The following is a 27148-nucleotide window of genomic DNA, read 5'->3' as shown; positions in this document are numbered from 1 at the left end:
GAGGCACCGAGAAGTCAAGTGACGTGCCCACAGTCACACAGCTGACAAGTGGCAGAGCCGGCATTCGAACCCATGACCTCTGACTCCCAAGCCCGGGCTCTTTCCACTGAGCCACGCAGTCTGGTGATCTTACTGCCATTTTAATAACTCTGTCTAGTTTTTAAAGCGGGGCCTGCATTTCTGAGAAATCCCCCGGCTGCCATCTGAGGCAGGGAGAGCAGGCAAGACAAAAGGAAAGGACCAGATGGGGAGCACTGGGCACGGGTGGGCTTGGGGCACAACTGGCAGCGGATCGAGACCCTATAAATCGACATTCAAACTCCGCGATGATCACAAACTAACCCTCTTCCCCTCTTCAAAGCCCCGCTGACAGCTCACCTCCTCTAAGAGGCCTTCCCAGACTGAGTTCCTCCCTTTCCCCTCTGCTCCCCCTCCACCTTCCCCTCCTCTCAGCACTGTCCTCATTTGTATACATTATTACCCTATTTATTTTGTTAATGAGGTGTACATCCCCTCGATTCTATTTATCGTGATAATGTCTTGTTTTTGTTTAGTTCTCTTTCGCTCCGCTGTCCATCTCCCCCAATTAGACTGTAAGCCCGTCATGGGGCAGGGATGGTCTCCCTCGGTTGCCAAATTGTCCATTCCAAGCGCTTAAGACAGTGCTCCGCACATAGTTAGCACTCAGTAAATATGATTGAATGGATAGTCACTGTGATACATTAATAATGATGTTGGTATTTGTTAAGCGCTTACTATGTGCCGAGCACTGTTCTAAGCGCTGGGGTAGACCCAGGGGAATCAGCTTGTCCCACGTGGGGCTCCCAGTCTTAATCCCCGTTTTACAGATGAGGTAACTGAGGCACCGAGAAGTGAAGTGACTTGCCCGAAGTCACCCAGCTGACAAGTGGCCGAGCCGGGATTCGAACCCGTGACCTCTGACTCCAAAGCCCGTGCCCTTTCCACTGAGCCACGCTGCTTCTCGATCCGTTAAACATCCTTACTCTGGGCCGGGAGCTGTACTAAGAGCTGAGGTGGGTGTAAGATAATCAGGTCAGTCTCAGTCCCACATGGGACTCCAGAGTGGGAATTTCAGCTCCATTTTCCAGATCATGAAACTAAGGCCCAGAGAAACGGAGTGACTTGTCCGTGGTCACACAGCAGGCAGGTAACGAAACTGGAATGAGAACCTAGGTTCCCCGACTCCAAGGTGGGTGCTCTTTCCTGTCAATTAAATGACCGTCCTCCCTACCATTTTTGTTTCTTACATTTTTCTCCACTCAAACTGTGGGAGTAAAAGTTGTAAAGCACAAGGGCTTAAAGTAGGCAATATTGCTAATCCTTCAATTCCTCTTTAAATAATAACCCATCCAACTCATCCACAAGTGTACCCTATGTAAAATAATGTCATTCGATCTGTATATATGCAACCTGTGAGCACTGTTTACAGATTGATTTTCTTTTAAATAGAATCAGTCTCCACCGTGTGATTAAATTAACTTCCCATGTGGGAATAATTTCCCTCCTTAAATACACTTTCACATTAAGACTGCAGTTCTCCTTATAACCTAGGATTGGGATTCCTGCTAAAACCCTGCAGTAATGGTTTGCAATAGGTTCCCCGCCAAAATGCACAGTGAAAACACATGCTCTGACAGAAAGGAGTGTAATCCCTCTATGCAGTCATCTCCTGGGGGGAAGAGGAAAAAAAGGAGCAAGTAACAAGCCAATTATCACCTTGTAGTTTTGTAAAGCACTTCATTAACGCATTCTTCTACTACCATGAAAGTACAAATAAGCCCCACCAAAGAGTCTGTATTTTCCCCCTTGGAAAATCATCACACCTGAACACCACTTCTAAACAGTATTTTCATCTTCATTTTAGAGATCAGTCAGTGGTATTTACTGAGCGCTTACTGTGTGCACAACACTGTACTAGGCAGTTGCCACGGTATCATGGGTTCTAATCCCAGCTCCGCCACTTGTCAGCTGCGTGACTTTGGGCAAGTCACTTCACTTCTCTGTGCCTCAGTTCCCTCATCTGTAAAGTGGGGATTCAGTCCGTCAGCCCCATGTGGGACAACCTGATTACCTTGTTCCTCACCCCCACCTCAGCGCTTAGAACAGTGCTTGGTACATAGTAAGCGCTTAATACCATAATTATTATCATCAAAGATAGAGATTGACTCTAGTAAATCTTATTAAGTGTCAGCCTGTCTGTTTATATGCAAAACTGGAAGTTCTGCGCCCACGAAACCCATTTAAATGAAGGGAACTGCTGATTAAATGGGAGAGACAAAGCGGCACTCCTTTGGAGTCCACTGAGGCGTAAACTTACAGTTGTCCTGTTTTTTCCTTTATATGAATCATCTTCTTCCTTTTATCCAAGGAGGTGTGGCCGAGATTCTTAGGCTTTCTCCCAATTCGGTCTAGAGGATCAACTCCCAGCTGTAGATTGGTTGCGGGCAAGAAAAGTGCCGGCCACACTCCCGACCAATAAGCGTGACCAATGGCACGTACCGAGCAATTTGGCCAGAGTACTGAGTGCCTGAGAGAGAACAATTCAGTACGGCCTCCTGAACTTCAAGGAGGGGGAGGATGGAGAGAGAGATAATTGGGAGAGGGGGAGCAGGCAATCACCTGTGCAGCGTAGCTCTTAATCCAGGCTCCAGTTTTTTCATCCTTCCCCCTCCCCGCTTCCCTTGGCTTTCCGCTAAACACAATGGACTATTACTGAAGGCCACAGTTGGGGCAAAATACTACTTTAAGGAAGGATTTCCCAAAATCTGTTTATTTAGAAAATGGTGAAAGGCAGACCTGAATCTCTCAGGAGAGGTCACTGGTACTGGATTTTTTCTTTTTTTGACAATAACTAAATATCAAGAGTCCTCTGTAACACCGGTATTTACACATTTTATGCCGAATAAATATGCAACAGAAAAACTCTCTCCACCCTTGTTTTTCATAGCTTCGTTCCACACTCCCACCACTCAAGCCTTCCGTTTCAGCATTTTCCTTTGCCTCGTGTGTAGTTTTTTCTTTTTCTTTTTCAGACCGACTTTTGGTTCTGGTTTCACCAACTGTATTTCCACTGGCTTCTTCTCTACTGGAGTGTCGAAGACAGCTTCAGTGGGATCCTTTGGAAGAAGAACCTTATCTTCTCTCCTCTTCAGTTTCTGTACATCTTTCACTTGCTGTTTCTCTCTGAATTTTGCAGCTGTGGCCAGTCTTACTATACGCCGATGCTAGACACACAGAGAATGAAATGAGATGGGAGAGTAGGTAAACGAAAGAACAATACAGACTCTGGAGATGAGGAAATATAATCGGATCATTTGCATTATGTGCCACAGCGAATTTTAACATCTCACGCTTACTGCGCGTTTAATCAATTTTGTGGCCTCTTTTAGAAAAGCAAACCAGAATGTCATGGAAAGCACCGTCCAAGGCTTGCAAATGAAGTGATATCCCGGCATCTTTGCGTCGCTAAAAAGGCTGGGACAACCGACAAAGTCTCCTCAAAAAAAGAAAACCAAAGCAGTTTACCATGTTTGGAGATTGGTATTTGGGATTTTCATAGAGAGTTGGTCCTCCGAAGCTGCCCTGGAAAATCTTTATGAGATTTAAGACAAAGCGAGGCCCGATTTCTACCAGAGCTGCATCTTCTTCTATAATCTGTAATGAAAGACAAGCTTCTCAGTTCAGGTCTGTCATCAATCATACTCACTGAGTCGTTACTGTGTGCAGAGCACTGTCCTGAGCACTTGGGAGAATATGCTATGCAAGGACACTTTAGGGAGTTCTCAGTGTAACTTCATCACAGCCCATTTTAGTGAAGACTACACTTTCTAGTGGCATTTCAGTTATATTAAATGGAATCAACTTTCTTTATTTTTCAATTCAAAATGCCCTTGCTACTTCTCCCCCAAACTACTCCGGGCTGGCTCTGCCCACCTACCTAGAGGAATCCAGGGCCAGCTCTGTCCCCAACTCAACTGCCATAACTTAGGGTTTAATAATAATAATAATAATAATGTTGGTATTTGTTAAGCGCTTACTATGTGCAGAGCACTGTTCTAAGCGCTGGGGTAGATACAGGGTCATCAGGTTGTCCCACATGAGGCTCACAGTTAATCTCCATTTTACAGATGAGGTACCTGAGGCAGAGAAGTTAGGTGACTTGCCCACAGTCACACAACTGACAAGTGGCCGAGCCGGAATTGGAACCCATGAGCTCAGACTCCCAAGCCCGGGCTCTTTCCACTGAGCCACAATGCTTCTCTAGACAGGTATTAAGCCGTGTGAACGAGTGGCCTGGGAGTCAGAGGACCTGGGTTTGGGTCCCAACTTGGCCCCTTGTCTGCTATGCGACCTTGGGCTTAATTTTGTTGTGTCCGTTTCCCCATCCATAAAATAGGCACAACATCTCTGCTCTCCCTCCGTCTCGTGGCTCAGAGACTGTGACTGATCTGAATATCTTCTTTCCACCCGAGGGCTTGACTCATTAGAAAACACCTAATAAACGCATCAGTGGTTATTAGAATCAACAACGTCCCCTCCTCACACAATCCCAGGTTTTATGACCTGTAGCCTTGGTCCCTTGTTTTAATTAAAGCGCCAAAATGATCCCTTTCCCAATTCTAAGTAGTTCTGCCAAGGAGGTTTCCCCTTTGGAAAGTACCTTAATAAGAATAATTCCTGGTTACGAAAGGACGTTCCTGAGCTCTTTAAAGATTCTTTTGCAGGTTGTTGTATCTGCTTTTTTTTTTCCTGGCTTGGCTGACCAACTGCATGTCCCGAGATTTCCAATGTAATTAAAAAGCGAAAGCTAACCTGATAGTTCCGAAACCAGATCCTGTTATCCATGACAGTGAAGGTGAACACGTGGTCTACAAACGGTTGACTTTTGGGGTGATATTGCGGTGTACAAAATATCTAGAAGAAAATTACAAACATTCTTTAGAATACCTGACTTACATTCAGTTCCTGAATAACTGCAAGAAGTACATATCAAAAAGATTTACCGCACCCTTTGAAAAAGTTATCGTAATCACCGACACAGATAAAGCAAACTGACCTGAATGAAGAGTTCTTTTAACAATGCGTACTGGGGCTCCTTGTCAAACATCTACAAAAGCATCATATTTCTCATAAACATTAAACTGAATTTCATAAACAGCATACTGCCAAATAGGATAAGAAAATCAGAGACACGACATTAGACAACAAGAAACTTACAGGATCAAAAGACAGGAGGGGCCGGGAGCCTTTCAAACAGTTGCCAGTCATCTTTAGCTCTGCCAGGGTATGAACTATAAGGGATTTTGGAAAATAGCCTTTGTTATGATTGTTCAAAACATAAAATAATAAAATTAACCCAGAAAAAAACATTTATCGGTCAGCGCAAAAGCATAAAAAGGTGGATTCAGACTGTTTTTAACTTACTATTTTGAACCAAGAACTTGGCTGATGGCCCTTGAGGTGAATTCGAAAGCCTGGAAGAGGGAAACATGAAACATCAGTATAACGCTTTGTTATGATTCACTACCTTGTTCTGTCCTTTATTGTAAAAGGACAGAGCAATCATTGAATTCCATTGTTTGCAAAATTTTTCATCTTCTTCTTGCTCACTCAAGAGGTCCTGTGGTGACTTTTCATTCAATGCTACGGGAAGAAGGGTTAGCAAAATTGGAAATTGCCTACCAAGTCAAGAGGAAGTGAACGATAAGAATGGCAAGAAATCCCAGCTTCTACCTTCTAGACTGCGAGCCCGTTGTTGGGCAGGGATGGTCTCTATCCGTTGCCGAATTGTACTTTCCAAGTGCTTAGTCCAGTGCTCTGCACACAGTAAGCGCTCAATAAATACAACTGAATGAATGAATACATGGCACGTGTCTAAAAATCTACACAATACAGCAATAAATAATTTATGCAGGGACGTAATCAAATCACTACCCACGAGCTGCACTATATGATACATTTACTTACCACATATAGAGATCTTGCTTCTTCTTGGCTTCAAAATAGATACACTTATTGCAGTTCTTAATTTCACACACCTGCAGGAAACGAAATAGAGTCATACAGCACTACAAATCAACTAAACCTTTCAGCAAACATATTTCGCAAAATACTCATTTCCCTTCATCGATGCTATTTATCGAGCATTTTCTGGGCGCAGAGCACTGTTCTAAGAGTCTGGGAGAGTACAACACAGCTCCATTCCCTGCCTGTGAAGATCTTACAGTCTAGAGGGGGAGACAGACGGGGACCTAAAGAATTTATCAATATGCACACAAGTGCTGAGGGGTTGAGGTTGGGGCAGATATATAATGCCCAAGTGTGCACAGAAGGGAGAAGGAGCCGGGGAACGAGGGCTTAACTGGGGAAGGCCTCTTGGAGATGCGACCTTAATTAGGCTTCGAAGGAGAGGAGAGGGGTGATCTGGCATCTAAGATGAAGGGAGTTCCAGGACAGAGGGAGGATGTGGGAAAGGGATCGAAGGCAAGACAAGATGGAGGTACCGTTGAGCTGGTTGGCATTACAGCAGAGGAGCGTGTTGGCTGGGGTGTAGCACGAGATGGGCGAGATGAGGTAGGAGGGGGCAGACCGACTGAGTACCTTAAAGCTGAAGGTGAGGAGTTTCTGTCTGATGCAGAGGTGGAGGGGCAACCACCTCTTGAGGTTCTGCACATGGTAAGCGCTCAATAAATACTGCTGAATGAATGAGGAGTGGGGAAACACGGACTGAACTTTTTTTTTTTTTTTAAGAAAAATAACCCATGGAGCAGAAGTATAGATCGGAGTGGGAAGAGACAGGAGGCAGGGAGGTCAGCGAGGAGGCTGAGGCAGTAGTCAAGGTGGGATGGGACAGGTATTTGGATCAGTGTAGGAGCGTTTTGGATAGAGGAAAGGGCGCGTTTTAGCGAGGCTGTGAGGGTTGAACCAACACGATCTGCTGTAAGAGCTAATATGGGTGATGAGAGAGATGAGTCAAGGACAACACCAAGGGGGAACGGGTGTCGTCTACAGTGACGGGAAAGATGGGGATGCGGGTCTGGACGGGAAGATAAGGAGTTCTGTTGTGAACATGCTTAGTCTGAGGTGTTGGCCGACACATTTCAATTTAATCTCAAAAATTAAACCTGAATCACTACTTATGTCCAAGTCCCTGCATATGCAGGTAGCTTCAGCACCATTTCAGAGCTAGAGAGTGTTTGAGGCGGCCTTCCCATTTTTTACTATGGGGTTTGAAGCTTTACAAGGGATCATTCACACAAGATTACTCAGGAAAACAATATAAAAAAAGCCCCTGAGCATGAAGTGGGAGAGCCATAAAGGAGCGAAAAGAATGTCATGACTTTTAAATAGCAAACAAAGGCAACCTGTGGCTACACTTGGTCTGCCTTGCTCTGACTAGTTTGAAACCTCTAAAAATGAGAGGAAAGGGAGGAAGAGGAAAGGAGTGTTTTCAAGGAGAGAGATTGTACTCCCTTCCCGGACCTCTTGGGACAACTTCTGCTTGCTTCTCTCCCTCCTACAGATCTTCCTCTTGCTTAAAATCAAAGCTCTCTTTACGTTTAGCAATGTGGGTGCTCTCACTCCAGTTTGACAGCAAGAATCATTATATTTTAGACTGAACGTTACGGCATTCCGAAATGCGAAATAACATAAGACCAAGGTGAAATCAGGGCTGAGGGCACTCTAACCAAATCACCGTCTATTTAAAGTGACTTTATAAACCCTGAAAATAGATGATTGCAAATGTACACGCATAAACCTGTATTTCAAAGTGAATGCGCAAAGTTTATGATTGACTGAAAGAACTAGAATGTGTCACCTTTTGGTAAAAGCATATATAACAACTAGCATTTTTTGTTTTTAGTACTAACTAGGTCCTGCCACGTATTCCACAGCAAAAATGAGTTGCTATTAAATACCATTAGTTAAAACTGATCTTTCTCACTCTGACCCACCTTCCCCCACATAGAATAAAACAGTTCTATATGGATCTACCCACTTTAGACCAAAAAGCAGCAGATTTTGGGCTAGGAACAAAATGGGCTTTATAGTAGATCGGTTCACTGCTCTGTGAGTTTTCGCCCTGCTCCTTCATTCTTATGTTTTAAACATCAAAAATGGTTAAAATATATCTTCATTTGCTGCTGGAAACAATGTCCAACGCAAAGAACACAAAAAACTCACTTTTGTACCTGGAACAATTCTTTTTCATTTTGCTTTTTTATAATAAAATTTAAGTAGTTCTTCCATCGGTCCATAAATTAGTATTTGTGGCATTTAAAAATGTTTTTCATCATTAACACCGATGCTTGATTTCCAAATCAGAGAACGCCTCAAATGTCATCTTTTATTTAAAATGCACCAATCACTAAAGATGCCTAGGAACTATATTGCCCTATTCTAAATTACCTCATTAATTACAAACAGCTTGTCTTTGCGATCCATTTTCGTATCTAAAAAAGGGAGAAAAATAGTCAATAAATGTAATTAATGTCACTAGTAGGACTGGTATTATACTGTAGTTCCAATGTGAAGAAACAGATCACTGGAAATGAATTTCTGAACCAGAACCAAGATCCTGTTCCTTCGATTTGGGGGTGAAATTTGCTTTCCTTTTTCTTTATTTTCCTTAGGAAACAGCAAGCATGAGTCTCAAATGATAAGTTTCTTACCCTGGGGTGGGGAGATTTCCCAGGTAAAGTCATCCGGGGATAAAAAGTACAAGTTTTCTTTATCCAAGCTTTGAGAGCTCAAAAAACACTGGGCAAATTTTATTCAGCGATATGCTGTATTTGCAGATACCTGTTCTTGCAAGCCGGGCCAAAACAAGTTCATCATAAAAAAAAAAGTATGACAGCTAACAAAAGTCTACCTGCTTTAGAATGAGGCATCAGTGTTCGTAAGTCTTGCATTAGATGCCTTGTTCTGAAATTTATTCCCCTGGAAGAGAAGACCAGGACCCGCTCCTTGTTCTTCCATTTGCCCTGCAAAAGAGAACAACCCAAAATTAATTTTACAATCAACAATTTTGAAAAGGCAAAAGTGAAAAATAGTCACTTGCTCAAATACATTAAGCTAGGCCTTCTTCTGGGCTGCAAAGCCAACATCAAGCTAGAGCCCGTGTGAGAAGTTATTCAGACCTCACACAGACACAAAACATGGAGAAGACTCAATAAAAGTCTCTGATGATGTTTCCTTCATTTATTCAATGGTATTTATTGAGCGCTTACTATATGCAGAGCACTGTACTAAGAGCTTGGAATGTACAATTCGGCAACAGAGACTACTCCTGCCCAACAGCGGGCTCCCAGTCTAAACGGGGGAGGCAGGCAACGAAACAAAACGGAGCAAAACCAGTTTCCAGATTAGATATGGGGGGGGGAAAGAATGGATTTTAAAAAATGCTTTTCTAATGATGGTGGAAAGAAAAAAAGAGAGTGTTATCCCTCACTCAACTAGGGCACTGTACCAGACGGACAAGACCCTTTTATCCTTCCCTCCCCGAGACAACCCAGATTCTTGCAGACGCCACCAAACCGCCCATCGGAGAGTCGGCGTTTTCCTGGGATTGCCAAATGACACGCTGACTCTGAAAGACCGCTACCCTCCTTTAAACCGGTAACTCAAAAATAGCATTCACTTACACCTTGGGGGTGGGACCCATGTCTACCAAAGCCGCTGCTTCGCTCAACTGGTGCTATTTACTGGATGTCTACTGGGAGCTGGGCACTGTAGTAGCTGCTTGGAATAGTAGCGTTCGAAAAGATCGGGCCACACAGCCCCATCCTGCGTGTTTATCATTTAACGGAGGCGGGGAAAAAGTATTCAGACAGAGGAAGCAGGGGGAAGGACAAGTGAAAACGGAGTGCATTTGTTCATTCACTCAATAATAATGATAATAATAATGTTGGCATTTCTTAAGCGCTTACTATGTGCAGAGCACTGTTCTAAGCGCTGGGGTAGATATAGGGTCATCGGGTTGTCCCACGTGAGGCTCACAGTGAATCCCCATTTTACAGATGAGGTCACTGAGGCAGAGAAGTGAAGTGACTTGCCCACAGTCACACAGCTGACCAGTGGCAGAGCCGGGAGTCGAACCCATCACCTCTGACTCCGAAGCCCCGGCTCTCAACTGTATTTACTGGGTGCTTCCTGTGTGCAGAGCACTATTACCCTATTTATTTTGTTAATGAGGTGTACATCCCCTTGATTCGATTTATTGTGACGTCTTGTTTTTGTCCATCTGTCTCCCCCGATTAGACTGGGAGCCCGTCACTGGGCAGGAATTTTTTCTATCTGTTGCTGAATTGTTCATTCCAAGCGCTTAGTACAGTGCTCTGCACATAGTAAGCGCTCAATAAATACTACTGAATGAACGGAAAGTACAATTCAGCAACAGAAAGAGACAATCCCTGCCCACAACAGGCTCACAGTCTAGGCAGGGGGGAGACAGGCATCAAAACATGTACACAGGCCTCAATACCATCTAATACAAATACATATTTTATTAATGACGCGTCTACATAATTCTAAACAGCATAATAAATCCGTAATCTATACACACAAGTGCTGCGGGGAAGGGGGTAGAGCAGAGGAAGCAAGTGGGGGCAATGGGAAGGGGGAGTTGAGGCAAAGGGGGGCTCAGGCTGGGAAGGCCTCCTGGAGGTGAGCGCAGATTCATTCGATAGTATTAAGCGCTTACTATGTGCAGAGCACTGGACTAAGCGCTTGGAATGGACAATTCATTCACTGGTATTTATTGAGTGCGTCCTATGTGCAGAACACTGGACTAAGCGCTGGGAATGAACAATTCAATCATTCGATGGTATTTATTGAGTGCTTCCCATGCGCAGAGCACTGGCCTAAGCGCTGGGAATGGACAATTCATTCATTCGATAGTATTTATGGAGTGCTTCCCATGCGCAGAGCACTGGCCTAAGCGCTGGGAATGGACAATTCATTCATTCGATAGTATTTATGGAGTGCTTCCCATGCACAGAGCACTGGCCTAAGCGCTGGGAATGGACAATTCATTCATTCGATAGTATTTATGGAGTGCTTCCCATGCGCAGAGCACTGGCCTAAGCGCTGGGAATGGACAATTCATTCATTCGATAGTATTTATGGAGTGCTTCCCATGCGCAGAACACTGGCCTAAGCGCTGGGAATGGACAATTCATTCATTCGATAGTATTTACTGAGTGCTTCCCATGCGCAGAGCACTGGGCTAAGCGCTGGGAATGGACAACTGGGCAACAGAGAGAGACGGTCCCTGACCAAGGATGGGCTCACGGTCTGGCGAACCCAACCGACTGCGGACTACAAGCTTTAAACTGAAAACTAGCTGTGGGCAGGGAAACGGGTCTGTCAACTCTCTCCTAAGCGCTGGGTACAAGGGCTCTGCACACAGTAAGTGCTTTGGGCAAGTCACTTCCCTTCTCTGGGCCTCAGTTACATCTGTAAAATGGGGACGAAGACTGTGAGCCCTACGTGGGACAACCCCATCACCTTGTATCTCCCCCAGTGCTTAGCACAGTGCTTGGCACATAGTAAGCGCTTAACAAATACCAACATTATTATTCGAACCCACGTCCTCTGCCTCCCCAGCCCGGGCTTTTTCCCCCGAGCCAGGCTGCTCCTCCTATAATTGTGGTATTTAAGCGCTTACTACGTGCAGCGCACTGTTCTAAGCGCTGGGAGCAGATACGGGGTGATGAGCTTGTCCCCCGTGGGGCTCACACTCTTCATCCCCATTTTACAGATGGTAACAACAACAATAACAACGTTGGTATTTGGTAAGCGCTGACTCGGAGGTCACCAGTTCGAATCCCAGCTCCGCCACTTGTCAGCTGTGTGACTGGGGGCAGGTCACTTCACTTCTCTGGGCCTCGGTTCCCTCATCTGTCAAATGGGGATGAAGACTGGGAGCCCCACGTGGGCCAACCTGATTCCCCTGGGTCTCCCCCAGCGCTTAGAACAGGGCTCGGCCCATAGTAAGCGCTTAACCAATCCCCACATTATTATTATTACTAGGTGCCGAGCCCTGTTCTAAGCGCTGGGGGAGATACGGGGTGATCGGGTGGTCCCCCGTGAGGCTCACCGTCTCCATCCCCATCTTCCCGAGGAGGTCACTGAGGCCCGGAGAAGGGAAGCGACTCGCCCCAGGTCACCCAGCAGCCCGGGGGCGGGATTCGAACCCGCAACCGCGGGCTCTTTCCACCGCCTCTCTACCGGGCGGAAGCACGTGGCGGACGGGGGGAGGGGAAGGGCCGCGTTGGCCCGGGGCGGTCTGGCTGGGGTGGCCCCGCTGTCCCTGCGGAGCGGGGGGAGCAGCGTTCCGCGCAGAGTGGGAGCTCCATCGATGGGGGGGGGGGCGCGGTTACCATGGAGACGGGCCCCGGGATGCGGCGCTCCTCTTCTCCGGCCGCGCCCCCAACGGCGGGGCCGCGCCGCTCAGCGGGGGCCGCAGACAAGCTTTCCGCCTTCTTCCTCCTCTTCGCCCCGGACCGGCCGCCGCCATCGCCGCCGCCCCCGCCCCTCCGCTGCCGCTTGCCCCCCGCCGCCGCCATCTTCCCTTCTCCCCGCCCGCTCCCTCTCTCCCTTTGCTGCCGGCCGCCCCCTGCCCGTCTCTATGGCAACGCGCCGCCGTCAAGGACGTTCCGCTGTCGCCCCGCGGCCCGTCTCTATGGCCACGCGCCGCCGTCGAGGACTTTCCGGCCTTCTCCCCCGCCCGTCTCTATGGCAACGCGCGGCCGTCAAGGACGTTCCGCTGTCGCCCCGCGGCCCGTCTCTATGGCCACGCGCCGCCGTCGAGGACTTTCCGGCCTTCCCCCCCGCCCGTCTCTGTGGCAACGCGCGGTCGTAAAGGACGTCCCGCTATCGCCCGACGGCTCGTTCCTAAGGTAATGCGCGGCCGTAAAGGATCTGTGGGAGCACGCGGCCCCAAAGGACGTTCCGCTGTCGCCCCGCTGCCCGTCTCTATGGCAACGCGCGGCCAAGGACGTTCCGCTGACTCCCGGCTGCTCGTCCCTATGGTAACGCGCGGCCCAAAAGGCCGTTCCAGCGTCCCCCGGCTGCCCATCTCTATGGGAGCGCGAGACGGTAAAGGACTTTCCAGCCTCACCAGATTGCCGATAAAGAACTTTCCGCCCTCCCCCGGCTGCCCGTCTCTATGGGAACGCGCGGCCGTAAAGGGCTTTCCGGCCTCGCCCGGCTGCTCGTCCCTAGGGTAACGCGCGGCCGTAAAGAATCTAAGGGAACGCGCGGCCCAATAGGAGGTCCCGGTTTCCCCCGGCGCCCGTCTCTATGGTAACGCGCGGCCGTAAAGGACTTTCCGGCCTCGCCGGGCCGTACGTCTCTAGGGCAACAGGCGGCCGTAAAGGACTTCCCGGCCTCCCCGTCTGCCCGTCTCTAGGGTAACGCGCGGCCGTAAAGAACCTCCCGGCCGCTCGTCTCTATGGTAACCCGCGGCCGTAAAGGACTCCCCGGCCTCCCCCCCCCGGATTTGGCGGGCTCCGATCGGTCCTGCTGTGTGACCTTGGGTAAGTCACTTGACCTCTCTGGGCCTCCGTTTCCCTGACCTGTAAAATGGGGCTGGAGACTGTGTCCAACCCCATTTGCTCATAGAACAGCTTAGTACAGTGCTGGGCACGTCGTAAGCGCTTCACAAACACCCACATTATTATGATGATTGCCAGACACTGTACTAAGCGCTGGGGCCCAGTTGGGTTGGACCCAGTCCCTGTCCCACGTGGGGCTCACAGTCTCCATCCCCCTTTTGCAGGGGAGGGAGCTGAGGTCAGAGGAGGTGAAGTGACTTGCCCAAGGTCACCCAGCAGACAAGTGGTGGAGCTGGATTAGAACCCAGGACCTTCTCCCCTATCCACTAGGCCATGCTGCTGCTCCAGAACCCAGCTCTCCTCATTCCTTGTCTTATTGCTCTTTTCCAATTCGCCCCCTTGCAGTAGGTGTGCTAGAGAAGCAGCGTGGCTCAGTGGAAAGAGCACGGGCTTTGGAGTCAGAGGTCATGGGTTCGAATCCCGGCTCAGCCATTCATTCAATAGTATTTATTGAGCGCTTACTATGTGCAGAGCACTGGACTAAGCGCTTGGAATGAACAAGGCGGCCACCACTCATCAGCTGTGTGACTTTGGGCAAGTCACTTAATAACAATAATAATAATGTTGGTATTTGTTAAGCGCTTACTATGTGCCGAGCACTGTTCTAAGCGCTGGGGTAAACACGGGGGAATCAGGTTGTCCCACGTGGGGCTCACACTTAATCCCCATTTTACAGATGAGGGAACTGAGGCACAGAGAAGTTAAGTGACTTGCCCACAGTCACACAGCTGACAAGTGGCAGAGCTGGGATTTGAACTCATGAGCCCTGACTCCAAAGCCCATGCTCTTTCCACTGCGCCACGCTGCTTCTCAAAATAAGGCGCTAAGGCACTTCACTTCTCGGTGCCTCAGTGACCTCATCTGGAAAATGGGGATTAAGACTGTGAGCCCCACGTGGGACAACCTGATTCCCCTGTGTCTACCCCAGCGCTTAGAACAGTGCTTGGTACATAGTAAGCGCTTAACAAATACCAACATTATTATTTAGTGGGCGCCCACACCCTGGGGCAGTAATAATAATAATAATTACTGTGCTCTTTATAAGCGGCTTGGCTTAGTGGAAAGAGCAGGGGCTTGGGAATCAGAGGTCGTGGGTTCTACTGCTGACTCCACCACTTACTAGCTGTGTGATTTTGGGGCTCAGTGGAAAGAGCCCGGGCTTGGGAGTCAGAGGTCGTGGGTTCGAATCCCGGCTCCGCCACTTGTCTGCTGTGTGACCTGGGGCAAGTCACTTCACTTCTCTGGGCCTCAGTTGCCTCCTCTGCAAAATGGGAATGAAGACTGTGAGCCTCATGTGGGACAACCTGACGACCCTGTATCTCACCCAGCGCTTAGAACAGTGCTCTGCACATAGTAAGCGCATAACAAATACCGACATTATTCTAATAAAGCGCTTAACGAATAACATTATTCTCTGTGCCTCCGTTCCCTCATCTGCAAAATGGGGATGAAGACTGTGAGCCCCACATGGGACAGTGTGATGACCTTGCATCGACCCCAGTGCTAAAACAGGGCTTGGCACATAGTAAGCGCTTAAATGCCATCATTATTAGTATTAACAAGCACTTATTGTGCACCGGGCACTGTTCAAAGTACGGGGGTGGATGCAAGCAAATCAGGTTGGACACAGTTCCCGTCACACTGTTCTAGGTGTTTGAAAGTACAAAATAATAAAGTGACAGGATGCCACGAGGAGCTTATTCTTTAATTGGGGGGAGGCAAACGATCATGCAAATTTAAATGCTAGTCAAAATAAATCATTGAATGTTCAACTGAGTACAGGATTGCCGAGGGTGGGTACGATTACATTCATGAATGCTAGAGTTGGCTGATGGGTTTATGTGGAAGTAGGGTTGTAGGAAATCAACTAGGGAAGGCTTTTTGGAGGAGGTGGGCTTTCAGGTGGACGGACTTTGAAAGTGGGCAAGGGCTGTGAGATTTGGGAAGGGAAGGAGGTCCAAGCTGGAGAAGCAGTGGCGAGTGAGAAGATGAAGGCCGGAGAGTCAGAAGGGAGAAATAACTAGAAAATTTGCTTGAGGGGGTGATAGGTGGATGCTCATTGAACACATATGAATATATAAGGGACAAGAGTAAAAAGAACTGCGATACAGATGAATTTAATTTTAAGCATTGCCGAGTGAGGAGATGAAGGCCGGAGAGTCTGTAGCGAGAAATAACTAGAAAATTTGCTTGAGGGGTGGTAAGTGGATGCTAATTGAACAGGTATGTATATATAAGGGACAAGAGTAAAAAGAACTGCGATACAGATAAATTTAATTTTAAGCATAGCCGAGTGAGGAGATGAAGGCCGGAGAGTCAGAAGTGAGAAATAACTAGAAAATTTGCTTGAGGGGGTGATAAGTGGATGTTAATTGAACAGGTATGTATATATAAGGGACAAGAGTAAAAAGAACTGTGATACAGATTAATTTTAAGCATAGCCGAGTGAGGAGATGAAGGCCGGAGAGTCAGAAGCGAGAAATAACTAGAAAATTTGCTTGAGGGGTGATAAGTGGATGCTAATTGAACAGGTATGTATATATAAGGGACAAGAGTAAAAAGAACTGCGATACAGATAAATTTAAGCATTGCCGAGTGAGGAGATGAAGGCCGGAGAGTCAGAAGCGAGAAATAACTAGAAAATTTGCTTGAGGGGTGATAAGTGGATGCTAATTGAACAGGTATGTATATATAAGGGACAAGAGTAAAAACTGTGATACAGATAAATTTAATTTTAAGCATTGCCGAATGAGAAGATGAAGGCTGGAGAGTCTCTAGCGAGAAATAACTAGAAAATTTGCTTGAGGGGTGATAAGTGGATGTTAACTGAACAGGTATGTATGTATATATAAGGGAAAAGAGTAAAAAGAACTGCGATACAGATAAATAAATAAAATTAAACAATCATTTGAGTCTGATCAATCTGGAAGACTTGATTTGGTAGACTATTACAGAATCAGGAAAGCTAAAAAGACTGCATTCATGCTTTAAGTGGAATCATTACCTTTTGTTCTTTAAATTGTTCTCAGCTCTTCGATATTTATTGTTACTGGTGTCTTCTCTTTAAAGCTCATCTGTACTTTGCTAATTGATCATTTTTATGGCATTTAGTCAAATTAGTTCAACACGGTATTTCCATTTCATAGGTTGCCTTTAAGGAACAGCAGCCTGAAGAAATATTGGCAGAGGTGAAGGTTGAATCTGAGTTGGATAATGCCTCTGTCCACCCAGAATGAAACTGAAGATGATCAGTATATTTTAGTTGCCAGCCTCGACAATGTTAGAAATCTCTCCAATATCCTGAAAGCTATTCATTTCAGAGACCACGCAACCTGTTTTGCAACTACAAATGGAATCAAGGTTACAGTAGAAAATGCGAAATGTTTGCAAGCAAATGCTTTCATTCAGGTCTGTGACTTCTCTTTCATCTACCATGTAATGTCTGTAGTATCATGGCCCGATGGCAAGAGCACGGGTTTGGGAGTCAGAGGAAGTGGGTTCGAATCCCGGCTCCGCCACTTGTCTGCTGTGTGACCTTGGGCAAGTCACTTCACTTCTCTGGGCCTCAGTTCCCTCCCCTGGAAAATGGGGATTAAGACTGTCAGCCACCTGGGACAACCTGATGACCCCGCATCTACCTCAGCACTTAGAACGGTCCTTGACACAAACCCTTAGCCAATACCTTTATCATTATTATTATTATTATCACTGTGGCCTGTGGAGGGGTGTTATATAAAAACATAGTCAGTCATTGGTATTTATTGAGCGCTTACTGTGTGTAGAGCACCATACTAAGCACTTAAAGTGTAGAACCGATAGACACCATCCCCGCCCATGAGGAAGCTTACAATCTAATGGACAGCCTCAAATTCAGTCAGTCAATCAATTTTATGTATTAAGTGCATACCTTGTGCAGAGCACTGTAAAGGGAATATAATAATAATCATGTTGGTATTTGTTAAGCGCTTGCTCTATGCAGAGCACTGTTCTAAGCGCTGGGGTAGATACAGGGTAATCAGGTTGTCCCACGTGAGGCGCTCAGTCTCCATCCCCATTTTCCAGATGAAGGAACGGAGGCACCGAGAAGTGAAGTGACTTGCCCACAGTCACACAGCTGACAAGTGGCAGAGCCGGGAGTCGAACCCATGACCTCTGACTCCCAAGCCCGGTCTCTTTCCACTGAGCCAGGCTGCTTCCAAGGAGTGTTGAGAGGTGAACTCCTGAACAGCATCACTCTGGGAAAAACTCCGAGGCCGCTTGTTGGGAGAGATGCAGCTTTTGAGTCAGAGGGCACCCTGTTACAGATCGTGGCTTGGGGGCGGTGGAGGGGATGTTTTGGTTTTGTAATTTGTATTCCTAGAAAGTATGATCTATTTCTAGTTTTCAACCAAGAACTTGTGGAAAGTGGGGGGAAAAAAGACAGAATCAATTTACACCATGCTTTTATATTTAACTATACTGTGCCGTAAAAAATTGTCTAAACTGAAAATATTCCTAATTATGAAAAGACAAACCCATTGCAAAATCCTTTAGTCCAGTTTCAAATGACATGAGGCCTGAACTATTTTCCTTAAAATACGATGACATATTACTAATTAATCAATCTCAAGAGTGAGCATCATCATCAGTGGTATTTATGAAGTACTTATTGTGTGCAGGGTACTCTTTTAAGCATAAGGGAGAGCACAGTACAACGGAGTTACTCTTAATTTGCCTCTTCCTTTCCATTTTTTTCCCCTTGGAGAATATAATCTTTTCATATCGTTTGCAATGTCCTTGTACCTATTGACAACATTTGATTAGGCCGGTCACTCATTGATTAGATGTAACTACTTAGTAAACTGAATTTAAGTTTGCATCTTGTGCGATAAAAGTGAAAATCAGAGCATCCCATTCATAAACTTAACATCTCATCAAAGGTGCATTTTGTATTTATGTAAACTGCTGTTTCACCTTTTCCTTTTGAACAGGCAGGGATATTTCAGGAATTTGTCGTCCAGGGAGAATCCGTAACGTTCCGAATCAATTTGACCGTACTTTTGGACTGCCTGACCATTTTTGGATCAAGCCCTTTACCAGGTATACCATTTCATATCACATATGAAGGACACGTCATCGGTGTGTGACAGAGTGTAGAAGCATCATCCGCTGCAGCCATGAAGCTATAGAAATGATTTGCTGACTTGTAAATAGCTCTTCAAAAAATTAAGCCCTAATCAATTTCTTATCTACCAGAGTGATAGATTTTGATTCATTCGATGCTGTTTGGCAAAGAATTTAGCATTTATGCAGTACTTTTCACATCTGCTCGGTGGTCTTTTCGATACTTTCATGGTTTTATTTTTGAGGCATAAAATTGAAATGTCCACGGGTACTTGAACGTGACTAAAATCCACCTTTTAATTGAGTCTTATCTCTGCTTTAGAAAAATAATTGTTGGCCTATGAGGGAAGGTCCTGAAGTTGGGCTGCATCCTCAATAGTGAAAGCTTGAAATGGGACCCAGGTCCTGATTCTCAGGCCCCTGCTGCTTCTCTTCCGTTAGCAGTAGAAGAGAAGGCAAAATGCCTGAGAGGATGGAAAAACCTGAAATGTTCTGGCCATCTGGTGCTTGTAGTGATATCAGAGCTTCTGGGATGGCTCAGAAGTAGCTTTTTAAATTTTTCCTCTGCTGGGTTCATTCACTATTAGGGAAGCACTTACCATTAGGCTTCCATGCAGATGGGGTGCTTAACGTGGTCTCTTCTGAAAATGTCTCGAAACGCAACCCATGAGAGCCGCCTTTATGATGCTCAGCAAGGTGAAGGAGAGTGCTCCAGACATCTTCCCCCTGAAATCTCAAGATGCATTCATTTATTGAGCATTTTCTGTGTGCAGAACACTGTACTAAGTGCTTGGGAGAGTACAAGAGAACAATAAACAGACACATTCCCTGCCCACAACGAGCTTACGTTCTAGAGGACGAATTTACAGTATTTTGGCTATTGCAGTTCTTGTTGTTTGCTTCTGATTTTCCTAGCGTTTTTTAGCATTTACTATGTGCCAGGCACTGAACTAAGCACTGGGGTAGATACAAACTATTCAGCTTCCATAGAGTCCCTGTCCCCCATGGGGCTCACAATCTTAAGGAAGTAACTGGGGCCCAGAGCGATGAAATGACTTACCCAAGGTCACACAGCAGACAAGTCCTCTGACTCCCAGACCCGGGCTCTATCCACTAGACAACGCTGTTTCAGGGTTCCAGGTGGCTGCCTTTAAGGAGCGATAGTTAGGTGGTGGTTTTGAACTGACAATTCAGTTCTGTGTACAACACCCAAGTATCTGTAGGATGATCTCACTACATTAGTTTAATTTGTATCCCTATGACGGGCAGGCTAATGCTCATCTCCCAGTTCGTTTTCACTACAGGAACTTCAACAGCTCTTCGCATGTGTTACCAAGGTTATGGCTACCCCCTGACACTCTTTTTAGAAGAAGGAGGAGTAGTCACTGTGTGCCGAATTAACACGCAGGAACCAGAAGATACGCTGGATTTTGATTTCTGCAGCGCAAATGTTATTAACAAGATTATCCTCCATTCAGAGGGTCTGGGAGAAGCATTTGCTGAATTAGACATGACAAGTGAAGTCCTGCAGATTACTATGTCCCCGGACAAACCTTATTTCAGGTACCTATCTTGTACTTTCTGGGTTGTGATCTTCGTTGTGCGATATTGAGATTTTACTTTGTCGCTGGGGATTTTGACTTCGTAATGGGAAGGTAGTTGGACCATCAAATAAATTTTGATTAAATTCTAGCAAAATCCTTGCATGCCACAGAATTAGAAAGCCTCAAGGGGCTTAAAAAGATGGTTTGGCCCAGCCCCATCCTTCCAAGGAGATGAGTAATTAAAGCACCTGGAGGGGGGCATTGTCTGTTCTTAAGTTTCCAGGGATGGAGATTTCATAAACCTTCCTTGGTCTCTTCTAGCAACTTGATATCACTCTGTGAATTAAGAAGTTCTTCATTAGGCCTAATGGAAAAAAAATTGCTGCTGCTTAAGCTCATTTTCCCTGTTTGGCCCTCAGTGGGCAGGGAGAACAACTGACTTTCTATACTTGAGTTTTCTTTGGTTACTTTCACTCTGTAGAGGTAAAAAGATGTGTGTGCTGTAATAATCCCAGGCATGAAAGGGGAAATAATCTCCAAAATCACCTTCATTACTTCTTTTGTAGAAAAAGATGTCACTGCCCATTCCATTCTTGGGCTGACTTCAAAACTTTGATTAGAGGAGGAGTAGTGATAGAGTAATAATAATAATAATGTTGGTATTTGTTAAGCGCTTACTCTGTGCCAAGCACTATTCTAAGCACTGCGGTAGACACAGGGTAATCAGGTTGTCCCACGTGGGGCTCACAGTCTTCATCCCCATTTTCCAGATGAGGTAACTGAGGCACAGAGAAGTTAAGTGACTTGCCCACAGTCACACAGCTGACAAGTGGCAGAGTTGAGATTCGAACCCATTATCTCTGACTCCGAAGCCCGGGCTCTTTCCACTGAGCCACGTTGCTTCATTGTGTGCTGGGCACTTTACCAGGCACTGGAGTGGATACAGAGTAATGGAGTTGGTCACAGTCCCTGTCTCACGCGGGGCTTACGGTCTCAATCTCCAATTTATAGGTGAGGTAATCGAGGCACAGAGAAGTTAAGTGACTTGCCCAAGGTCACACAGCAGACAGGTGGCGGAGCCGGAATTCGAACCCAGGTCCTTCTGACTTCCAGGCCTGTGCTCTATCCACTAGGCCATGCTGCTGCCTCTGCTCAGCCCCTCGTTGCTTTCAGGCAGCTGCCTCCTTCCTTAACTGGGATGGGTAAAGCAATCAGAAGGACTCCAACCTCCTTTGGGAGCCTAGTTAATTTGCCTATTTTAAAAGGACCTTTTTTTCTTTTAATGGTAGTTTTTTAATCGCTTACTATGTGCCAGGCCCTATACTAAGCACTGAGGTTGATACAGGCTAATCAGGTTGAACATAGTCCAAATACCACATTGGGGCTCACTGTCCAAGTAGGAGGAAGAACAGGTATTTAATCCCCATTTTACAGATGAGGTAACTAAAGCCTGGAGAAGTTGAGTGACTTGCCCAAGGGAACACAGTAGGTAGATGGCAGAGCTGGGATTAGAACCCAGGTCCTCTCTCCCAAGCCCGGGCTCTTTCCACTAGGCCATGCCACTTGGATCGTTTTTATCAGGCAGAGTCTTAGAGCCTGAAAATAATTACAGTTCCGTTCTAGAATTCACTGGGTTATTTCTAGGGCAGTTCTGATATCACAGAACATCTATTTGCATTCATTCAATTGTATTTATTGAGCACTTACTGTGTGCAGAGCACTGTATTAAGCACTTGGAAAGTACAATACAGTAATGAAGAGAGACAATTCCTGCCGGGCTTACAGTCTGGGGGGTTGGGGGAGACAGACATCAAAACAAGTAAATAGGCATCAATTTAAGTAAATAGAACTATATATATATATATATATATATATAAGTGCTGTGAAGTAGGGAGCCGGGGGGAGAGCAAAGGGAGGGGAGAGCAAAGGGAGTGAGTCGAGGTGACGCGGAAGGGAGGGGGAGCCTAGGAAAAGGGGGGCTTAGTCTGGGAAGGCCTCTTGGAGGAGGTGAGCCTTCAGTAGGGCTCTGAAGGGGCGAAGAGTGATAGTTTGGCGGATTTAATAATAATAATGTTGGTATTTGTTAAGCGCTTACTATGTGCAGAGCACTGTTCTAAGCGCTGGGGTAGATACAGAGTCATCAGGTTGTCCCACTTGAGGCCCACAGTCTTCATCCCCATTTTACAGATGAGGTCACTGAGGCACAGAGAAGTGAAGTGACTTGCCCACTGTCACCCAGCTGACAAGCGGCAGAGCAGGGATTCGAACCCGTGACCTCTGACTCCCAAGCCTGGGCTCTTTCCACTGAGCCACGTTGCTTTGAAGAGGAGGGCGTAAAGAGAAAAGATTAAGAAGCCCAGAAGGTTTAGTCTACCCTCCACAAGCCACCCCACCCCTTCACCCCCCAAAATTAACAACAGATTCAACCGCAGGCGGGCCGAGGCTCAAGCACCGACTTCAAGTCGGCTTGAACTTCAAGGGAAACTCTAATAACCCGGCTCGGGGCTCGGCTTGCTCTTGCTACTTCTCCTGCTTTTCTTCCCTGAAGCAAGGCCCGATTTTTCTCATGCCAAGTTCCGATTTTGTGCTCCGTCACGCATCTTGTATTTCAGGTTATCCACCTTCGGGAACGCAGGCAGTTCACACCTGGACTACCCCAAAGATTCGGATTTGGTGGAAACGTTTCAGTGCAGTCAATCCCAGACACACAGGTCGGACACTCCCCTGGCCGGGTTCACGGTGTCGTGTCTGCGTGGGGAGCTTCCCAAAATGTGGGCGTAAGGTGGGGTGCAGGCCCGGGGCCACTATCCTAAGGCAGTGCTCCCTCGAGTCGAGGTGGGAGAGTGCTAAGGCGGTGCTCCTTCCCTCCACCAACACTCCTCTGTCCGGTGGGGATCCACACTGCTCTCTTGGCCCAGCCTTTCCCCGTGAGTGGAGCCCGACCGATAATAATAATAATTGTGGTATTTAATAAGTGCTCCCTGTGTGCCAAGCACTCAAAGTACTGGGCTAGATCCAAGGCGGTCAGGTTGGACACAGTCCCTGTCCCACACAGGCCTCCTCACAGTCATTCATTCAGTTATATCGATTAAGTGCATACTGAATTGTACTTTCCAAGCACTTAGTACAGTGCTCTGCACGCAGTAAGCGCTCAATAAATACGACTGAATGAATACTGTCCACAAAGCACTGTACTAAGCGCTTGGAAAAGAACGATACAACAGTGACAATCCCTGCCCCCACAGAGCCCATGATCCCCATTTTACAGGTGAGGTAATGAGGCAGAGAGCCGTGAAGCGACTTACCCGAGGTCACACAGCTGACGTGTGGCAAAGCTGGGTCAAAGCTGGGATTAGAACCCATGTCCTCTGACTGCCAGGCCTGTGCTCTTTCCACCGGGCCACACTGCTCCAGAGAGCAGCCACGGGGTAGGGAATGGGGGGATCCGGTTGGGAGACCAGCGATACGGGCCCGGGATCTCTCCTTCCTGTTGTGCGCGTCGGCATCGCTCTGAAGACCCCGTGGCCAGGATAGGTGGATTGGAACAGTCCTGTTGTGCATAAAACTCCAGAAATCCGTGCTCTTGATCCTGCCGTTGCTGCGTGTGGTCACGACACGCCTCACCTTAGTGCCAATTTATTAAGGTCATATTTCCTCCAAGAGGCCTTCCCCGATTAAGCCCTCTTTTCCCCATCCCCCTCTCCCTTCTGCCTCGCGAGCACTTGGATCTAAGCCCTTTGGGCATTTGGTATTCGCCCCGCCCGCAGCCCCACGGCGCTCATATACATATTTTATAAATAAAATAATACATATTTATTTACATTTATAAATAAAATAGAAATTTTATAAATTATTCAGTTAATGTTGGTCACTCCCTCTAGACTATAAACTCACTGTGGGTAGGGAGTGTGGTCTGCCCACTCTGTACTTTCCCGAGCACTTAGTACAAAGATCTGCTCTTAGCCCTCAATAAATACTGACGATGGGGTGTTTAATATAACTGCTGTCCCTTTGGTGTTTCTCTTTTTTAGGTATAAGATCTCTTTGCTGAAACCGTCTACAAAGGCGTTAGCCTTATCTTGTAAAGTATCTATCCGAACAGACAACCGAGGATTCCTCTCCTTACAGTACATGATTCGGAACGAAGATGGGCAGATCTGTTTCGTGGAGTATTACTGTTGCCCCGATGAGGACGTTTCTGAATCCGAACTCTAGCCGTTAGCCTTTGGTTAGCCTTTCCTCTGTGGAGACTCATGATGGACTGCGTTTCCACCTTACCGCGATTCTCTGGGAGTTTCTTTAGGACTCTCCTCTTAGTGAGTTAAAAATCGAGACCAGAGATCATTAAAACCAAGGCCAATGCGCCTCGGCAGTGAGATGAAGCCTCTCTGGCTATTTTCATATTTGACTCTTCTGGATCTTATGGCATGATTCCATAGACCGGCAACCGTGCTGACTATTGAATAAATTAGGAACTTTGCATTTTTGAAAAACCTTGGCCTTTTGAAAAGCTAGAGGCGGGAATGAAAAGTGAAACTGACAAACGGATCTTTGAACGTTTCTGATTCCAAGGATTGTAAATAGAAAAGGGGTAAGCACTTCATTAAAAAAAACCAAACACTTTTTCTAGCATTTTGAACTCATAGAAAGCTTTGGAGGTACTCATCTCTTGATTATGAGGATTTTGGTAGTTTGTAGCATAGAAAAAAGCCTCTGAAATATTTATTTTGAAATAAACAACATCAAGATATCAGATCTTATCGGTATCCTTCCAAATTATGTAGTTTATGAGCCTATAAGATAAATGCAAATAATTGAATTATTCGCCCTTCTTCATTGAGCATTTCTTCACTGAAATATTTTTATAACCATTGCAAAAAATATTTATACTTTTAAAAATAAAAAAACTATGAAAGAAATGTTGTAGAGTGTGTACTTTTTTGTTAAATTAGTGGTTGGCTCAATCTTAGAAGATTTTTTTCATATGAAGTGAAGTGTATTTTGAAGTGAAGTGTATTTTGAAGTGCAGCACATGCACATAAAAGATAGCTGGAGAAGCAGCGTGACCTAATGGAAAGAGCACAAGTCTGGGACTCTGGGCACCTGGGTTTTAATCCTGCTCCGCCACGCCTGCGGTATATCCTTGGGCAAGTCACTTAACTTCTCGGTGTCTCAGTTTCGTCATCTGTAAAATGGGGATTTGGTGCCTGTTTTTTCTTCCCCTGAAACTGTGAGTCCCATGAAAGGCGCAGATTGGGTAGGATCTGATTGCGATGTATCAATACCCTGATGCCTAATATAGTCCATATGGGGGATTATCTCACATGGGGAAAAGTAAATACCAACATTGTTATTATTATTAGTATTAGTACTAATATCAAAAAGAACATAAACCCCTTACCCTGTCCATGTAATAACATCTTAAAAGATGTTGATAGGAAAACAGGTTGGGCTTATTAGTTTGGGGGTTTTTTTCAAGTAGAAGGAATTAAGCATTGATTCTAGACAAAAACAAAGGCTTTTTTTTGTGTGTGCTGAACAAATTTCAGACATTATTGTTTTTATTATGGGTGCACAGGAATCAAAGACTACAGGACACCGCACTTCAGGATAGGATTTTGCCTTTTTGAAGATCTGAGAACAAAAACAGTTGAACCTGATTCTGCAGTGGTTGCAATGGTTATAATTCTTCATTTGGTATTTTATTGGAGCTTTCACATCCTGAAGCCTTGTGTGTCTGCAGTTCGCAGGCCACTGTTCAAATCTGACTGGTTGAATAATCATTTTCGCTTTGGAAAATTATTTCATCCCTAAAAATGAGGTACAGGGTGTTGGTTTGCTTTTGGTTTTACTGCAGCATAATATAGGAGAAGTAGCGTGGCTCAGTGGAAAGAGCCCGGGCTTGGAAGTCAGAGGTCATGAGTTCTAATCCCGGCTTTGCCGTTTGTCAGATGGGTGACTTTGGGCAAGTCATTTCACTTCTCTGTGCCTCAGTTACCTCATCTGTAAAATGGGGATGAAGACTGTGATGTGGGACAACCTGATCACCTCGTATCCCCCCAGAGCTTAGAACAGTGCTTGGCACATAATAAGCGCTTAACAAATGCTATCATTGTTATATATCGGTATGTTTAAAGTCTATATAACATATACATTTTTGCATGATTTTTTTAATAAATGGAAACCTTATTTAGCCAGTGTTAATGTGAGCTAAGAATGTGTAACAAACACAAATATTTCCATTTTGGAGGCGATACTACTGTGCCATTAGAGGGCATCATCTCCATAGGAAAGGCTATGTAGAGGGCTGATTTCATGACAGCTGATTAATGATTCCTTTTTTTCCTGCGTGTAGAAAACAGATGGGCTAGATTTTTTTTAATGCAGTAAGAAGTGCAAGCCCTTGTTTTTGTCTAGAATCAATGCTTTATTCTGAAAAAAACCAGCCACCAAAACTAATGGCCCCAACTTGTTTTCCTCTCAACATCTTTTAAGATGTTACTTGGACAGGGTGAGGGGTTTATGTTCTTTTATCATTCCCTGTGTGAGATAATCCCCCCAGATCAGGTGAAATCTCCCAAAACAACCGTGAGGAGATGGATAATAGAAACCCAGCCCTAAAGGGACTTTGAGAGATTATCTTGAGGGTTCCCCTCTAGACTGTAAGGTCCTTGTAGGCAGGGAACGTGTCTACTAACTCTGTTGTACTCTCCCAAGCGCTTAGTACAGGGCTCTGCCCACAGTAAGCATTCAATAAATACCATTGATTGATTGATTGAGTCCAGGCAGTAGAATGAGAAACCACATGTGAACCATAAACATCTCTACGGACAGGGCTCTGCCACTTCCCATTCTTACCCT

General features: G+C 45.9%; 2 protein-coding genes across 4 annotated transcripts; one reads left to right on the top strand and one right to left on the bottom strand.

Moving 5' to 3' along the window:
- Window positions 1-2760: 2760 nt before the first annotated feature.
- On the bottom strand, window positions 2761-13102 carry BRIX1 (biogenesis of ribosomes BRX1). Its single transcript, XM_029059867.2, has 11 exons — window positions 12839-13102; window positions 12405-12563; window positions 8894-9005; window positions 8431-8474; window positions 5989-6059; window positions 5446-5495; window positions 5239-5312; window positions 5078-5128; window positions 4834-4935; window positions 3547-3675; window positions 2761-3245 (listed from the first exon to the last, which is right to left on the bottom strand). Exons 1-11 carry the CDS (start codon window positions 13100-13102, stop codon window positions 2991-2993), a joined length of 1311 nt encoding a protein of 436 aa, XP_028915700.1. The 3' UTR covers window positions 2761-2990.
- On the top strand, window positions 12650-24910 carry RAD1 (RAD1 checkpoint DNA exonuclease). Of its 3 annotated transcripts, none has more exons than XM_016226247.3 (6): window positions 12650-12923; window positions 16787-17048; window positions 18611-18719; window positions 20048-20306; window positions 22900-22998; window positions 24319-24910. In XM_016226247.3, exons 2-6 carry the CDS (start codon window positions 16854-16856, stop codon window positions 24500-24502), a joined length of 846 nt encoding a protein of 281 aa, XP_016081733.1. In that variant the 5' UTR covers window positions 12650-12923; window positions 16787-16853; the 3' UTR covers window positions 24503-24910. The 3 variants fall into 3 exon arrangements, with proteins under 3 accessions (XP_016081733.1, XP_028917458.1, XP_001509037.1); XM_029061625.2 differs by having other exon boundaries at window positions 12650-13122; XM_001508987.6 differs by having other exon boundaries at window positions 12650-13562.
- The last annotated feature ends 2238 nt before the right edge of the window (window positions 24911-27148 follow it).

Source organism: Ornithorhynchus anatinus, chromosome 3 (assembly GCF_004115215.2).
Source record: "Ornithorhynchus anatinus isolate Pmale09 chromosome 3, mOrnAna1.pri.v4, whole genome shotgun sequence".
NCBI classification, from domain to species: domain Eukaryota; kingdom Metazoa; phylum Chordata; class Mammalia; order Monotremata; family Ornithorhynchidae; genus Ornithorhynchus; species Ornithorhynchus anatinus.
This window is presented reverse-complemented; position numbering and strand designations above follow the sequence as displayed.

Coding starts and splice junctions, on each gene's coding strand:
- BRIX1 (XM_029059867.2), bottom strand. CDS start 13,102: ATGGGCAGCCGGGGGACGCTGGAACGGCCTTTTGGGCCGCGCGTTACC. Junction 12,564..12,838: donor GCGGGGGGGAAGGCCGGAAA/GTCCTCGACGGC, acceptor GGCAAGCGGCAG/CGGAGGGGCGGGGGCGGCGG. Junction 3,246..3,546: donor AATACCAATCTCCAAACATG/GTAAACTGCTTT, acceptor CTGTGTGTCTAG/CATCGGCGTATAGTAAGACT.
- RAD1 (XM_016226247.3), top strand. CDS start 16,854: ATGCCTCTGTCCACCCAGAATGAAACTGAAGATGATCAGTATATTTTA. Junction 18,720..20,047: donor TGGATCAAGCCCTTTACCAG/GTATACCATTTC, acceptor TTTTCACTACAG/GAACTTCAACAGCTCTTCGC. Junction 22,999..24,318: donor AGTCAATCCCAGACACACAG/GTCGGACACTCC, acceptor TCTCTTTTTTAG/GTATAAGATCTCTTTGCTGA.